This window comes from Saimiri boliviensis, chromosome 20 (genome assembly GCF_048565385.1).
Source record: "Saimiri boliviensis isolate mSaiBol1 chromosome 20, mSaiBol1.pri, whole genome shotgun sequence".
NCBI classification, from domain to species: domain Eukaryota; kingdom Metazoa; phylum Chordata; class Mammalia; order Primates; family Cebidae; genus Saimiri; species Saimiri boliviensis.
The window spans coordinates 4961531-4979227 of NC_133468.1; the positions used below are offsets into that span (position 1 = coordinate 4961531).

At 41.9% G+C, this 17697-nt stretch overlaps 1 protein-coding gene across 4 annotated transcripts in view; it reads left to right on the forward strand.

Annotated features, from left to right (window-relative positions):
* The window catches only part of CANX (calnexin), a 46875-nt gene extending 30577 nt beyond the window's left edge, over nucleotides 1-16298 (forward strand). For all 4 annotated transcript variants that reach the window (XM_039460647.2, XM_039460646.2, XM_039460648.2 and 1 more), the window contains exons 8-15: nucleotides 1672-1861; nucleotides 5034-5147; nucleotides 5752-5908; nucleotides 8252-8467; nucleotides 9112-9231; nucleotides 10123-10249; nucleotides 11355-11434; nucleotides 13257-16298. In XM_039460647.2, coding sequence (XP_039316581.1) covers nucleotides 1672-1861; nucleotides 5034-5147; nucleotides 5752-5908; nucleotides 8252-8467; nucleotides 9112-9231; nucleotides 10123-10249; nucleotides 11355-11434; nucleotides 13257-13310 — 1058 coding nt within the window. In that variant the 3' untranslated portion in view covers nucleotides 13311-16298. The remainder of the gene's footprint in view (nucleotides 1-1671; nucleotides 1862-5033; nucleotides 5148-5751; nucleotides 5909-8251; nucleotides 8468-9111; nucleotides 9232-10122; nucleotides 10250-11354; nucleotides 11435-13256) is intronic.
* Nucleotides 16299-17697: the final 1399 nt, after the last annotated feature.

Sequence of the window (17697 nt, forward strand, 5' to 3'; positions counted from 1 at the left end):
TCCAGGCTTTGGTATATATCATACTTAAGATGCTTTTATGGGGCCCATAGGGCTGGGCACGGTGGCTTACGCCTGTAATCCTAGCACTTTGGGAGGCTGAGGTGGGTGGATTGCCTGAGCTCAGAAGCTGGAGACTAGCCTGGGCAACATAGCAAAACCCCGTCTCTACTTAAAAAATTAGCTGGGCATGGTGGCATGGGACTGCCTGTAGTCCCAGCTACTCTGGAGGCTGAGGCAGGAGACTCACTTGAACCTGGGAGGCAGGAGTTGCAATTAGCCCAGATGACACCACCACACTCCATCCTGAGTGACAGAGTGAGACTCTGTCTAAAATAAAATAAAATTTTAAAAAATGCTTTTATGGATTTAAAATTGTTTTTTCATTTTGCATGGGGGTTAAAAATAGAACCGTGAGGCCAGGTGCAGTGGCTCACGCCTGTAATCCCAGCACTTTGGGAGGCTGAGGCGGGTGGATCATGAGGTCAGGAGATGGAGACCATCCTGGCCAACATGGTGAAACGCATCTCTACTAAAATACAAAAAATTAACCGGACATGATGGCGAGCACCTGTAGTCCCAGCTAACTCGGGAGGCTGAGGCAGGGGAATCGCTTGAACCCGGGAGGCAGAGAGTGCAGTGGCCCAGTCTCGGCTCACTGCAACCTCCACCTTCCGGGTTCAAGCAATTCTGCCTCGGCCCCCCGAGTAGCTGGGACAGGTGGGTGCCACCATGCCCACCTAATTTTTTGTATTTTTAGTAGAGGCGGGGTTTCACCAAGTTGGCCAGGGTGGTCTCAATCTGTTGACCTTCTGATCCGCCTGCCTTGGCCTCCCAAAGTGCTGGGATTATAGGTGTGAGCCACCGTGCCTGGCCAACTGCATTTTAATAAATTAGAGGTTTGTGTTATTTCAATAATATCAGCTCTATTAAAAATGAAGAAGTCGGGTGCGGTGGCTCACGCCTGTAATCCCAGCACTTGGGAGGCCGAGGCGGGTGGATCACGAGGTCAAGAGATCAAGACCATCCTGGTCAACATGGTAAAACCCCATCTCTACTAAAAATACAAAAAATTAGCTGGGCACGGTGGCACGTGCCTGTAATCCCAGCTGCTCGGGAGGCTGAGGCAGGTGAATTGCCTGAACCCAGGAGGTGGAGGTTGTGGTGAGCCAAGATCGCGCCATTGCACTTCAGCCTGGGTAACGAGTGAAACTTCATCTCAAAAAAAAAATAATAAAAATAAAAATAATAAATAAAAATGAAGAAATGGACCTTTTGTACTTGGAAGTTATTATAAGTTATTTGTCTGCTGACTGGTGTATAATGAGTTGTATAAAACCAATAATCGTGTTACTTTATGTAGGTTTCATGACTTGTGTGTGTATGTGTGTGTGTGTGTATGTGTGTCTATAAAGTCTTTGGTGTTACAGATTTTAACTGTCATTTGCTGTAATTCTTAGAAACCTGAGGAACTAAGCATTTATGTTTTATGCATAAGGAAAAGGGCATTAAGTTGCCCAAGACCCCAGAGCCAGGCATTGTTCTTACCCCAAAGCCTCAGGTCATGATACTTCTATACTGTTTCTTCAAGTTAGAGGTTATGATCTTTTGTCCTACGGTAAAGAGAGCTTGGGAAATTAACTATTTTTAATTGCATTTATTTTTGTTTTTCAGTCTTGAATCCAGATAATAGTTTTGAAATATTAGTGGACCAATCTGTTGTGAACAGTGGAAATCTGCTAAATGACATGACTCCTCCTGTTAATCCTTCACGTGAAATTGAGGACCCAGAAGACCGGAAGCCTGAGGATTGGGATGAAAGACCAAAAATCCCAGATCCAGAAGCTGTCAAGCCAGATGACTGGTGAGTCTTGGGGAGCTGTCTTCAAGTATAAGGGAGCATTTCATATATTCCATGTGGCTTCAACAACCAAATGTTGGTTGAGTAAGTGCTGATAATTTCAATAATCCGCGATGCAATCTAACCTGTAGAGGAATAGAGAGTATTACAGCTGAGAAGGGGCTATAGTACTATATACAGTGTCGTAATCTGGTTTGACTCACCATTTTATAAGCCGTAAAATGCCACAATTGATAGAGTTTGTCCATGGCGACACTGTTGGTTTGTGGCAGAATCTCACATCCCTTGGCCTGACTACTCCAGTGCTTCTGTGAATTCACATTTAAAGCCAAAGTCCTGACGTGTTAAATTTTAGTTTGAAAATTAATCTTTTTCCTATTTACACAATACTTGTTCTGGGTTGGGCGGTAGAATACAAAGCCACAAGGACACCACCATCTGCCTACACAGAGCTTGCAGTCCAGTTGTGAGGCATGTTGTTGGCATGCGGTATGGTAAGGGTTCATGAGAAGGTGCCACGGGGGACCAGAGCACCAGGTGTGCCTAACCCAGGCATGGTTCCTTGGAGCAGAGCAAATCAGATTGAGACTTGGAAGTGAAGTGAGATTTAAGGAGTTGGTGAATATGGGAAGGGGTGTTTCTGATTGAAGAATGTCATCTGCAGAAGTACAGGAACAGCAATGAGCTTGACATGCAGGGGAGAGATTAGATCGCCTTTTATATAGGGTGCACATTGAAGAGTAGGAGAAATTAAGGTCGCTGGGGCTGGATTCTCGTATATGGCTATCTTTGAACAAAGAAATTCTTACTCTTTGTAAAAGTATCCTCCTATGTTTAGCCTAGATGATCTTTTTCCTCCCTGAAAGGTGAGATACATGTAACTGAACTTACATGCTGCACTAGTGTAAATGCCAAGTTTATTTGTATATTTGGTGTCTCTTAGATTTGGACTTAGCCTTGTTCCGTATTATATTCCTTAACTAGCTTTATCACCTAAGAAGGCCCCTGTACCCATTAAGCAGTCACTCCCTGTTTGCTCCCCGTTCAACTCCCAGCATCCACTAACCCACTTTCTGCCTCCCTGCATTTGTCCACTTTGTACATTTCGTATAAATGGAATCATACGATATGTGGTTTTCTCTGTCCAGTTTCTTTTACTTAACACAGTGTTTGTCAGATTTATCTGTGTTGAAGCATATATCAGTACTGCATTCCTTTTTATGATTGAGTAATACTCTACTGTGTTGATAATGCCACATTTTATTTATCCATCCCTTGGTGGGCATTTAGGTTGTTTTCCTTGTTTTTGTCTGTGATTATGAATGATGGTGCTATGAATGTTCATGTACTGGTTTTTATATAAATATGTTTTTTCTTTTTTTTTTTAAGACATGGTCTCTCTGTGTTTCCTATGCGGGAGTGCAGTGTTACGGTCACAGATTATTGCAACTTCCGCCTCTTGGGGTCAAGTGATCCTCTCCCACCTTAGCCTCCCAAGTAGTTGGGACTGCAGGCGTGCACCACCACGCCCGGCTACTTTTTGTATTTTGTTTGTTTGTTGAGATAGAGTCTTACTTTGTCTTCAAGGCTGGAGTGCAGTGGCATGATCTTGGCTCATTGCAACCTCTGCCTCCTGGGTTCAAATGATTCTCATGTCTCAGCCTCCAAAGTAGCTGGGACTGCAAGTGCTGGCACTGCACCTGGCTAATTTTTGTATTTTTAGTAGAGACGGGATTTCACCATGTTGGCCAGGCTGGTCTGGAACTTCTGACGTCAAGTGATCCGCTGGCCTCAGCCTCCCACAGTGCTAGAATTACAGGCGTGAGCCACTGTGCCTGGCTGTGGTTTTTTTGTTACCCAGGCTGGAGTGCAATGGCGCGATCTGGGCTCACCGCAACCTCCGCCTCCTGGGTTCAGGCAATTCTCCTGCCTCAGCCTCCTGAGTAGCTGGGATTACAGGCGCCTGCCACTATGCCCAGCTAATTTTTAGTATTTTTAGTAGAGACAGGGTTTCCACCGTGTTGAACAGGATGGTCTCGATCTCTTGACCTCGTGATCCACCCGCCTTGGCCTCCCAAAGTGCTGGGATTACAGGCTTGAGCCACCGCGCTCGGCTGGCTGTGTTTTTGTTTTGTTTTGTTTTGTTTTGTTTTGTTTTGTTTTGTTTTGTTTTGTTTGATGATGGAGTTTCACTCTTGTTGCCCAGGCTGTAGTGCAGTGGTGCGATCTCAGCTCACTACAACCTTTGCCTCCTGGGTTCAAGCTGTTCTCCTATCTTAGCCTCCTGGGTAGCTGGAATTATAGGTGCATGTCACCACACCCAGCTAATTTTTGTCTTTTTTAGTAGAGACAGGGTTTCATCATACTGGTCAGGCTGGTCTTGAACTCCTGACCTCAGGTGATTCGCCTGCCTCAGCCTCCCAAAGTGCTAGGATTGTAGGCATGAGCCACTGTGCCTGGCCTTGTGTTTTTTTGTTGTTGTTGTTTTGTTTTGTTTCTAACTAGAGACTGGGTTTCACCTTGTTGTCCAGGCTGGTCTTCAACTCATGACCTCAAGTGATCCTCCTGCCTCAGCCTCTCAAAGTGCTGAGATTACAGGCATGAGCACTCTGCCTAGCTATAGACATATATTTTCATTTCTCTTGGGTATATATACCTAAAAGTGAAATTGCTGGGTCATGTGGTAACTGTTTATCTTTTTGAGAAACTGCTGCAAATCAGCAGTACCATTTTACTTTTCCACCAGCAGTGTATGAGGATTTCAGTTTATCTATATTCTTTCTAGTGTTTGTTTTTATGAGTCTTTTTTATTATAGCCATCTTGGTACTGAGCGGTATCGTGGTTTTGATTTGTATTCCCCGATGGCTAATAATGTTAAACATCTTTTCATGTGCTTATTATGTATTTGTATTATGTATTTGTATATCTTCTTTGGAGAAATGTCTATTAAAATCATTTGCCCATTTTTAAATTGGGTTGTCTTTATATTAAGTTGTAATGAGTTATTTTACTAAGCCCTTAGCAGATACATAATTCACAAGTATTTTCTAAGAGGAATTATTTTAAATTTTGAGATTAAGACCAAAATATTTTTAGAATACTGTTTCTGATCCACAAAGCAAGACTACACTGTGACCAGTGTTTTCATAACTGGCTTCTTCTTTTGTGTTTAAGGGATGAAGATGCCCCTGCTAAGATTCCAGATGACGAGGCCACAAAACCCGAAGGCTGGTTAGACGAGGAGCCCGAGTATGTACCTGATCCCGGTGCAGAGAAACCTGAGGATTGGTGAGAACTTCACTTAACTTTTTTAATTACCTGGTTTTTGAGATGGAGTCTTGCTCTGTCTCCCATGCTGGAGTTCAGTGGCACAGTCTTGGCTCACTGCAACCTTCAGCTCCTGGGTTCAAGCGATTCTTCCTGCATCACCCTTGTGAGTAGCTGGGGTTACGGGTGCATGCTACCACCCCCAGCAAATTTTTATATTTCTTGTATTTTTAGTAGAGATAGGCTTTCACCATGTTGGCCAGGTGGTCTCAAAGTGCTGACCTCAAGTGATCTCCTGCCTTGGCCTCCCAAAGTGCTGAGATTACATGCGTGAGCCACCGCACCCAGCATAAGTTACCTGTTTTTATTGAAGTCAAAGTTAATACTTAAATATAGCTAACTTCCCAAATTTCAGGGTAGAATTTGACAATTTTAGTTCTATATTCTTTTTTTAAAAATGTATTTTTTCTGAAAACCTGTTGTTACTGGAAATACAGAAACACAGGAAAAAGTGGTCTGATACTTTGAAAACATTTCAGCAGGATCTTGGCAGCCCTGGGCCAGCCAGCTACTTACAGTTCTGCATCATAGAACCTGTTTATAATTTGTTGTTTTACCTCCAAAGGGATGAAGACATGGATGGAGAATGGGAGGCTCCTCAGATTGCCAACCCTAAATGTGAGTCAGCCCCTGGATGTGGTGTCTGGCAGCGACCTATGATTGACAACCCCAATTATAAAGGCAAATGGAAGCCTCCTATGATTGATAATCCCAGCTACCAGGTTTGTGCCTCTTGATGGTTGAGTTACTTTCATTAATCTGTTTGTATTCAGATAGAAGTTTTACCTAGAGTGAGGCTGCCAGGATTCATTATATTCAAGCTATTGAATTAAAAGCAGAAAGTAAACTTCCTAAGTTGAAAGAGAGCTTAATGGGTTAGGCGTTGCAAAGATAAACCTAGAAATTGGAGAGAATAACTTTCTTTAACTTTCTTTCTTTCTTTTTTCTTTTTTTCTTTTTTTTTTTTTTTTTGAGACGGAGTCTCCCTCTGTTGGCCAGGCTGGATGGAGTGCAGTGGTGCAGTCTTGGCACAGTGCCGTCTCTGCCTCCTGGGTTCAAGTGGTTCTCCTGCCTCAGCCTCCCAAGTAGCTAGGAGTACAGGTGCACATCACCTCACCTGGCTAATTTTTTATTTCTAGTAGACCCGGGGTGTCACCATGTTGGCCGGGCTGCTCTTGAACTCATGACCTCAGGTGATCCATCTGCCTTGGCCTCCCAAAGTACTGGGATTACAGGCGAGAGCTACCATGGCCAGCCAAGAATAACTTTCATAGTTACTTTGTAACTATATATTTTTTAAAAAGAAAATGGAAAACTGTTGATTTGGGTACCCTGCTCTTGGGTGCCAGGGTTGCTTCGGCCATAGGATCCAAAGCTCAGTCTGGGCAATCTGTGCTGTGATGAGTAGAGGACTGTGGTATGAGTCAGCATCTTGACTACTTCAAGTCAGCTCACTGCTTGTCCTCAATGTTTACAGCTTTAAAAAGACTGAAGGCCAAAGGAGATGGTGAGGATACAAGTAGTAAGGTTATGAAGCTTTGGATCTCATGCAGAAATGTACACCCTCAGACCTTTGTTCCTTTTGTCTTTCTAGCCTAGTAAAATCATTATCTCTGCAAACAGTGGCATTTAAAAAAAATTTTTTTTTGAGACAGTCTCCCTCTGTTATCCAGGCTAGAGTGCAGTGGTGGAGTTTTGGCTCACTGCAACCTCCATCTTTCAGGTTGAAGTGATTCTCTTGCCTTAGCCTCTCCAGCAGCTGGGACTATAGGCGCATGCCACCACCCTAGCTAACTTTTTGTATTTTTAGTAGAGACAGGGTTTCACTGTGTTAGCCATGATCCCAATCTCCTGTCCTCGTGATCTGCCCACCTTGGCGTGCCAAAGTGCTAGGATTACAGGCAGGAGCCACCGTGCCTGGCAAAATTATTTATAATCATTAATTTGTACTTTGTCTATTTATATACATATAACAATATGTTTTTCTGTTTGTAATTTTTTAATTTTTTTCTCATAGTCTTTAAAGATGTTATGTGAATGTATTTTTAATTGTGTAGTCAAACAATAACATAAAATAAAAATTTTACTTTAAAAAAGTTGTCCTGGCCGGGCGCAGTGGCTCATGCCTATAATCCCAGCACTTTGGGAGGCCGAGGCGGGTGGATCTCAAGATCAAGAGATCGAGACCATCCTGGTCAACATGGTGAAACCCTGTCTCTACTAAAAATGTAAAAATTAGCTGGGCATTGTGGCGTGCGCCTGTAATCCCAGCTACTTGGGAGTCTGAGGCAGGAGAATTGCCTGAACCCAGGAGGCAGAGGTTGCGGTGAGCCGGGATCGCGCTATTGCACTCCAGCCTGGGTAACAAGAGTGAAACTCTGTCTCCAAAAAAAAAAAAAAAAAAAAAAAAAGTTGTCCTTTAGGCTGGGTGTGGTGGCTCATGCCTATAATCCCAGCACTTGGGAGGTCAAGGTGTGTGGATCATCTGAAGTCAGGAGTTGGAGACCAGCCTGGGTGACAGAGTGTGACTCCGTCTCAAAAAACAAAAAAGAGAAGTTGCCCTTTAGTTGTTCTCCTGTTGGTGGCCATTTAGGTGGATTGTCACTTTGGCTTACAGAGTCAATGCTACAATAATAATTCTTGTACATGTCTGGGTGTATGTAGTAAGTATTTCTCTAGGTAGTTACCTAGATGTGAATAGCTGATTGATGATCACATATGTTTTATTCTAAATCACCACTGAAGAAGTGTCTACTGACTTATCCTCCTGCTCTCATCAGCAGTTGATAAGAGTAGAAGCTGTTGAATGGGCTAGAAACGAGAAGGGTTGGTTTGGGCCAAGGTCATGGGTGATAGTAGAAATTGAAGTAGTTGGAGTCCTGAAATCTTAGAGGCAGAGTGTGTAAAATAATCTGTAGCATTTATTATTTTTTTCCTGTTGCTTATTTCAAGTTTCATCAAGTTGGCATTTCTCTCCATTGTTCATGCAAAATTCCATTTACAGTAGATTCATCATAAACTTGTTATCATTATGTGAAATAATTTTCTAAAACATTTTTTTCTAGGGCATCTGGAAACCCAGGAAAATACCAAATCCAGATTTCTTTGAAGATCTGGAACCTTTCAGAATGACTCCTTTTAGTGCTATTGGTTTGGAGCTGTGGTCCATGACCTCTGACATTTTTTTTGACAACTTTATCATTTGTGCTGATCGAAGAGTAGTCGATGATTGGGCTAACGATGGATGGGGCCTGAAGAAAGCTGCTGATGGAGCTGCTGAGGTTCGTGTTTGCTGCTTGTGCATTTCTATCTGTTATTGTAGGGAGCTGATATTTTTGTGAAAATCCGTGTTAAGGTTTATCTTTTCCTTCATTTGGCAATATTGGCATAAAAAGTATAACCATATGCCTGAGAAAGACACAATAGTTTGGGGGCATGATTTCATGAGTCTAATATAGTGGCTTTAGAGTCTATATTATGTGCAGGTTTTCTAAAATTATTTGGGTATATATTTTGAACTTTGTCATTTAGGCTATATTTTAATGCACTTTTATATGTTGAGTCTTGATTTACACTACATATGGAATTTTCAAACAATTGATCATGTGGCCAACCTAAGAATTGGAGAGCCAGGGATACTGAGATAAGAAATTCACTGGATCCCGAGGTTAAGGGAACCTTTTGCAGGTGATGAAGCAGTCAGCTTTTGCACCTATGAGAGTGAAATCATCTTGATTATAAGGAGAGCAAGAAGATGGAGACTTTCTCTTAATTTATTTTTTACATTGTATGAACATCTTGGCTTGAACTCTGAAAAAGAAGATCCTGCATGGTGCCCTGCCATAACTGAACTGCGGAAAAACAGCACGGCCTGTGTTTGGTGTCGAAGGCCAGAACTTTCAATCAGTCCTGTCTTGTTTTTCAGCCAGGTGTAGTGGGGCAGATGATTGAGGCAGCTGAAGAGCGCCCATGGCTATGGGTGGTCTATATTCTGACTGTAGCCCTGCCTGTGTTCCTCGTTATCCTCTTCTGCTGTTCTGGAAAGGTAAGAAGTTTTCATTTCATGTTGTTTTGTTTTTAGAATCACTTTTAGAGACATCACTCTGGTGATTATAAAAAATAACTAAGATATGTTGCTTGAGGTTTTCTTTGTAGCGGCTCTGTAATGACTGAGCCATGTATGGTGTTGACTTTAGAAAACTTACTTTTCTGTTCCTCAGTAGCCATTTATTGAGCCCAGATGGGAGCAGGATTTGTAGCCCCTTGGTTGCTACTGTTCTCCTAATATGTTACTGTCCATAATGTTTGGCAGCAACTTTCTAAAAATATAATAGGCATAGATATAAAACTAGCCACTCGGACAATAATCAGCTTTTCCTCCTGGCATAGCTATTTCTATTCTTTGTAATTCTCTTTGATCCCTCATTATCTATTCTTTCTTCACCTTCCCCACTCTCAAAACAGTATGTTGGGGTACCATAGCCTTACTGTTAGTTTTTCTTGTTTAGCCTTTGTTGCATGCTATCATAAAAAAAGAAAGTTTTATTTTGGCCCTCTACTTCTGCTAAATGAGGATTATGCTTCATCTGGCATTCATAGCACTTTGTAACTGGATCCCAAGTTCTTTTTCCAGCCTCATCCTCTGCCACTATTCTGTGTATCTGTACCTCAGTCACCTTGACTTTTTTGACCTGTATTCTCCTGCCTGGCCCTTTTTGTGTTCTGCCTTGAAATGTACACACACACACACACACACACACACACACACACACACACACACAGGCTTTTCAGGGTAGGAAATAACATCTTATTCGTTTCTGTATATCTAACCCTGTATACAGTCTGGAACAGAATTTTGCCTAAAGGCATTCAGGAATTATATGATAACATGATACCTGAACATGTAAATGAAATTGTACTTTGGGGAATATTTCAGAAACAGACCAGTGCTATGGAGTATAAGAAGACTGATGCACCTCAACCAGATGTGAAGGAAGAGGAAGAAGAGAAGGAAGAGGAGAAGGACAAGGGAGATGAGGAAGAGGAAGGAGAAGAGAAACTTGGTGAGAAACCAGAGTCCGGATAATCTCCTTTACACCGAGACCCGGCAATGCTGCCAAACCTTTACAGTCAAGTTAAAGATGGTTTTCAGCCAGGCGTGGTGGCTTAGGCCTGTAATACTAGCACTTTAGGAGGCTGAAGAAGGAAAAATGCTTGAGCCCAGGAGTTCAGGGCTATAATCAGCTAGGATAGTGTCACTGTACTCCAGCTGAGCAATAGAGTGAGGCCCTGTCTCGCTCTCTCTTTTTTTTTTTTTTTTTTTAAAGACAAGGTCCCACTCTGTAACTCAGGCTGGAGTGCAATGGCATGATCACGGTTTACTGCGGCCTTGACCTTATAGGTTCAAATGATCCTCCTACCTCAGACCCCCAAGTAGCTGGGACCACAGGCATGCACTATCATGCCCAGCTGATTTTTTTTTTTTGAGACGGAGTTTCGCTCTTGTTACCCAGGCTGGAGTGCAATGGCGCGATCTCGGCTCACCGCAACCTCCGCCTCCTGGGTTCAGGCAATTCTCCTGCCTCAGCCTCCTGAGTAGCTGGAATTACAGGCACGCGCCACCATGCCCAGCTAATTTTTGTATTTTTAGTAGAGACGGGGTTTCACCATGTTGACTGGGATGGTCTCGATCTCTTGACCTCGTGATCCACCCGCCTCGGCCTCCCAAAGTGCTGGGATTACAGGCGTGAGCCACCGCGCCCGGCCTCTTTTTTTTTTTTTTTTTTTTAGTGGAGTCTGGCCCTGTTGCCCAGGCTGGAGTGCAGTGGCGTGATCTCAGTTTACTGCAGCCTGTGCCTCCCGGGTTCAAGCTATTTTCCCACCTCGGCCTCCCAAAGTGTTGGGATTACAGGTGTGAGTCACCACACCCAGCCAGATCCTGTCTCTTAAAAAAAATTGTTGGCCAGGCACAGTGGCTCACATGGTAGAACTGCTTGAACATGGAGGCAGAGGTTGCAGTGAGCTGAGATCATGCCATTGCACTCCAACCTGGGCAACAAGAGCAAGATTTTATCTCCAAAAAAATTGTTGTAGATCTAGAGATGTGTTCTAATTGTCACCAAAAATAATAATAATAAGGTTTGCTCACTTGTTTAACTTCTGTCTTAGAAGAGAAACAGAAAAGTGATGCTGAAGAAGATGGTGGCACTGTCAGTCAAGAGGAGGAAGACAGAAAACCTAAAGCAGAGGTAAAGGAAAGGGGTCACACATTTTTTTTTTCCAAGTTAAAGGTACATTTATGTAAAGGGAATATTTTAATAGGGTAGTTTACAGTGGCTTATGGCAGTAAAAATTCTGTTAAAGCCAGTTTTGTCAAAGTGGGATTCTGTGTGATACAGGTCAGTGTTTTGTTTGATAATTTTAAGCTACATCTGAATCTCAAAAGTAGCCTTTTAGCTGAAAACGATTTTCTGGAATAAGCAGAAGGTTGTAGGGAGAAAATAAAATGCTTGCTAGGAAGGGAACGTTAAGTCATTAAAAATCTATCTACCTCTCCTCACTGTACCCTAAAAAGTATTTCTTGTACAAATCACTGTGTTCTAAACTTCTTGTCCCTGTTGTCCATAGATTTGTTCATTCATTCTTTCATTTACCTGATATTTGTGAGTGCCCATTTTGTGCTAGGCATTGTCAGTGAATAAGACAGACAATACCCTGCCTTTGGGGAGCTTAAATTCTGCTTGGGGGAAACAGACAACGAGCAGTAAACATTGTAAGGAAGTAAACAACACAGTATATTAGGAAGTGATAAACTATGAAAAATTAAGGCAAGAAAAGCTATTAAAAATGCTAGAGGTAGGGCAGATCACCATGTTAAAACCTTACTGGAAAGATGACATTGGACCAAAGACTTGATAGAGATAGAGAACTTTTCCATGGGGATGTCAGTGGGAAGAGCATTCCAGGCAGAGAGAACAGCCAGTATTGAGCCCTGAAGTGGTTGTCTATAAGGCCATTCTGGCTAGTGGGCTGAGAGACAGAGTGGAGAGAAGAAGGGTGGAGAAGGCTCCAGAGTAGACTGTTGTGTGGACTTGGCTTTCCCTCCTAGTGAAGTGGGCAGCTGTCACAGGCTTTTAGGGGCACAGGTGTCACAGGATGATGACTGGGTCTGCTATGTTTCCTATATATCAGGGAGACCAGTTGGGAGGTTCCTGCAATCATCTAGGAAAGATACAGCGGCCCCACAAAGGGTGACAGGAGAGGAACAGAGGGTATGAGAATTAGTTGGGGTTCTGGCTTGGTTTTGTGGCAGGTCGGACATATAGAGTATGAGAGAAAGGGAACAGTCATTGTACCATTGCCTACTAATGTCCCTTTCCCAGCACCTCTGTGTTTGAATCTGGTCTCTCCTGGAAAGCTCTCCTCAGGTACTTGCAGCTACAACTCTGCCTTCCTGTTACTAAAGGTCAATGTTATCTGTATCTTTTGTATATTTTCAATGGATATGTTCTTTCTTAACTAGAATGCAGTTCTTGAAGGTAGAAACTATGTCTCCCCCAAACTTCCTCACATGTTAAAAAGTTGCTGACACCTTTAAATAAAGGGAATAGTTTCATAGGGTAATTTATAATCTTAGCAATTGTGATAGAGTACAAAGAGCAGCAGCCTTGGAGTCGGTCTACCTGGATAGCCTTCCATCTTCATGAATCTTTGGTTTCTTATCCTCAGAATGGCGATAGTGTGCCCCTAGGCCAGTAGATTGTTGGGGATTAAGCAAGATTAAGAAATCGCAGTGTCTGATCCTTTTTTAAGAAAATGTTTATGGATTAGATTGAGAAAATGTATGTTTATAGAAAACAATAAAGACTAAACTGAATTAGGCATAATTCCACCACCTCTGAGACAACCATTCTTCTTGGTGCATTTTTCTTCTAATCATTTTCCTCCTTTTTTCCTCAAATAAGTTATCCTCAGCCTGGCTGACCTTGAAAATAAGGTGAACTTTTATTATTTTTTAAATGTGCTAATTATACTGAATTTCTTTTTTTTTTTTTTTTTTTCAATGAATAGGAGGATGAAATTTTGAACAGATCACCGAGAAACAGAAAGCCACGAAGAGAGTGAAACAATGTTAAGAGCTTGATCTGTGATTTCCTCTCCCTCCCCCCCTGCAAAAGTGGTCCTAGGAGAGGACCTGGCACACCTTAGGCTGAAACTCAGAAAACTTCAAGAGGTTACTATCAGCAGGTTCCAGTTGAACAGTAGTCTGTGTAACTTTAAACATCTAGCAGTAAATACTTGCAGTTGTGATATAAAGGACCCTGTTTCTGTAGAAAAGAAAACATTTAACATAATGGTTGTGAAATGTAACATGAAGTAACTAACTTTTTTTTTTTTTTGGTAACATCTTTGTTTTTTAAAATAGAATGATAGAACTTTGCCAATCTTTAAGATCTTGGCTTAATTTAATGTATTGATCTGTTTGTGCAAACATAATACCACCATTTAAAAATGTTAGGGGGATGAGTTACAGTTTTTATAATAGATCTTTTTTTTAAGTTTGGTATTGTAAAACATTCACATCTCTGTCCCTCAAAATTGATAATCACGTTTAAAGTGCAGTCATTTGTAGCTATAATCTTGTTTTGTTTGCTTCAATTACTCAGTTCCTCCTAAGGAAATTGAGGAGAGGGACTGGATGGAAGCCCAAATTTATATAAAAGTTGCATTTAAGTTGTGTTAAAAATAGATATATGAAAAGGAAAAAAAATCGTTCACTTGATGTTGGTTAGACCAGAAAGTACGTGTGTTCTGTAGCTCAGTTCCCAGACAGCTTTGCAGGTAGTGGAGGAGGTGGCTTCCTGTGGCACTTGGGCATTCATACTCCACTTGGGAGCATCAGGCTGTGGCCGTCTGGAGCAGGTGGCATGTTGAGGCATGCTAGCAGGGCATGGCACATGAGCTCCGGAGTAGATATGTTCATCACTTCTTCCACTGTGTTGACACTGTTTCCCTGCCCTATTTCCTCAAATCCCCAGCTTTCTCCTCTGCTGTGCATTTTCTTCACAGTGCAGCTTGCAGTCTGTTCCTGAAAATGATAATAAGCCCTACGCTTTATTGTGATTCCATGTATGTTTCTTCTTTCTTTTAAGCAGACCCATACCTTTCCAGGGTCAAAGTACAGAATAGAATACAATCTTTGATTTTTATCTGTTTCTTTTACTCTGTGTAAAGACTTTAGAAGTCTAATTCAGAGGCAAGCCAATACAGAATTGACTGCAGTTGAACAGACTAGAAGTATTTGTGGGAGGAGTGACATGAAGCATGAGTTACCTGATTTTTTGTAGCTGCTAAATATTTTAAGCCTTCATTTGCAATTCATGTAACAGTTGTGTCATAAATTACACAATAAAGCAGTCCTGTTCAAATTTTTTTTTAATGTGGCTTGTAGAATTTTTTAAAAAGTGATCTTAGGTTTGTTTTTTCATGCAGAATGCAGATGGGTGCTATCAGAGCCTCTCCCACACCACTATAATGTAATAATGTTATTATTACTCTACACTGAAAGGTATTGAGAATTAGATGTTATTTTAGCTTTAGTTCTTTAGAGGCTTTCAAATGTACCGATGATACTGTTGCTTGCACTGAATGTATAAACACTCCACAGTGTTTATATTGGGAAGATATTGGGGAGGAAATATATTTGTAAAAAAGGAAGGCTGTATCTATTTTTTTTTTTTTTTTCCTTTTTCAACTAGTTCACTTAAATTCTTTTGAGGATGGGATGCATTTTTCTTGCTGTTCAGTGCTTTTTCCTTTTCATCTGTTGTTCTGTGGTCACAGTGACCTTAGCTACATAGCAGACTTTCCCAAATGTATTGATTACAAATAAACAGTTATTACTTAGCAAGACCTAAAAATATGTTTGCAGGTTTCTCCTTGAAGCAAATGGGTGGGATCATTTCATTTCCAGAAATCTGCCTCCTTCACCTTCCATTGATGATCTGTGTCATGCCTCACTTTCTTCTAGCTGAGCTTTAAATCGTTAGAGCTTAAATTGTTAGATCGTTCATTGCCTTTCCAGGGTTATTTAGTAAAGTTTGTTCAAAACAAAAACGCCTTTTCTTGGTTCTTTTTTCAGTTTTTGTTGAAGGTCCAGCATCCTGATTAAATGTCTGACACATTAATGAATGACCAGCAGCAGCTTTCAACTCTTAAAAAGGCACTTATATTATGATTTTACATGCTGGTTACCTGTTCCATTGTAAAATGCCCACTCTTCATCAGATGTATTCCTCCATTTTCTTATCCACAAAGTACTCCTCACTTTTTTCGATTTGTCATGTTACTAAATGGTGTTACATTAAAGCCCTGTGTTAAGTGTCTGCTTTCGACTGAACTTCTGATCATAGTAACCTTCAGTGTGTGTGTTTTACTGTGTTCAGTTAGTGGGTTGATCTACCTTTAATTGGCCACTATGTCAGAGTTCACTAATATGCAGAAATGATTATGCATGATGAAATAATGACTTTATCTCACCACATGAGTTTGATGCAGTCTTTTATATTTAGCTCTTGCCTCCTCTTCCTACCCACTTGATTGTGGTGCACTAGTTTCTGTTGTATAATAGTGTGGACAGCAGTTCAGAAAAGGAGGGAATTTTACTGGTAATTTGTAGATAATATTCTTTAAGACTTATGGGAACCATTAAACTTTGAAATTTTTATTAGAAAATTCTTTGTTCAGAATCAGACTCCATATTTTACATATACTTAAATACTTCAGGGATATTTTTGAAAGTTATGCCCAGTTTTTTTATGTGCTATTAAACTTTTAGATTGCATACTAAAGAACAGTCTGTACACTGATTGTAGTGCTCCTAGTTCCTATTTTTTTCTATTAAAAAATAGTTTAGTTCTGGTGTAAAATTTATATGTTTGAATGCTTAAAAAAAAAAAGGACTGCATTATGGCACTTTTGCCTTGGTGGCCCACTTTCTCCATTTAAAACATTAGAATTTGTATTTTTCTGCCGAGTTTGTATAAAAACATATTTGACTGTTTGTTGTTTTCTCTTGATTTTAAAATAAAACCTCATGATCCCTAGTAAAAAGCTAGAGTAATGAATGTTTGAGCTACTGATTGTGTATCTCAGTGTGCAGCCTCCTGCCACCTTCTGTTTAACCTTCTAGCAATTAGAGTGCCAATATCTAGAGTTCCTGATATCATTTGGCATCACACACACAGTATCTAGTTTTAGTACTAACACGGTTTCATTGCTGCAGTGCCTCTACTTGTACCCTTTGCCTACTGGTTTTACTAATGGGGCATCATTGTCCTTGATTTGGTTTTGTTGAGTGACTCAGTGTTACCTAAAGGACTGTTTTTGGTCGGGGGCAGTGGCTCACACCTGTAATCCCAGTACTTTGGGAGGCTGAGGTGGGCAGATCATGTCAGGGCAGGAGTCCGAGACCAGCCTGACCAACATGAAGAAACCCCATCTCTACCAAAAATACAAAATTAGCTAGGTGTGGTGACGAATTCCTGTAGTCCCAGCTACTCAGGAGGCCGAGGCAGGAGAATCACTTGAAGGCGGAGGTTGCAGTGGACCGAAATCGTGCCACTGCACTCCAACCTCAGCGACAGAGCACCACTCCGTCTCAAAAAAAAAAGTTTTGACTGAAGCGTCATCCTTTCCAGTTCCCTTTAATGATTTTGTTCACATCTTATGGACTTTTTTTTAAGTAGTGAGTAATACTGCCCTTTTTTGTTGTTGGTCTCCCTCTCGCCCAGGCTGCAGTGGCGCGATCTCGGCTCACTGCAACCTCCGCCTCCTGGGTTTTGAGACGATTCTTCTGCCTCAGCCTCCCGAGTAGCTGGAATTATAAGCATATGCCACCACGGCCGGCTAATTTTTTTTGTATTTTTAGTAGAAACGGGGTTTCACCATTTTGGACAGGCTGGTCTCGAACTCCTGACTTCGTGATCCGCCCGCCTCGCCTCCCAAAGTGCTGGGATTATAGGCGTGAGCCACCGCGCCCGGCCAATGCTGCACTTTTGAAACTTTATCGGGCTTTTATAAATAGGCGGAAACTACCAGTGGTTCGGGATGGTGCAAGAGGAAACTACCAGTCCACTCGACGATTCTGACCAATTATGGGGCTGGATATAAGGAATGAGGTCAAAGTAAAACGGCTGACATTAAAACAGCTACTTCGAGTTTATCAAAGCCAATTTTTTTTTTTTTTTTTTTTTTTTTTTAATGATCTGTATACTACCAGGCGGGCGACGGGGACTGGCCAGCTGCGCCGCACCCCGCCTGCCCGATTCCTCCTTCCTCTGGGAAGCCGGAAGGGGACTTCAGCCGGCAAAGTGCAGGAAACCAACAGCCGCCTCTTGGACGGGATCCTGTCAGTCATGCTTAGCTCCGTCCCCGGGACCGAGGCCCGCCCCGAGGCTTCCCTCCGCCCTTCGCTGGAGAGTTCCTTTTAAATACCGCTCGGGGGCCCGAG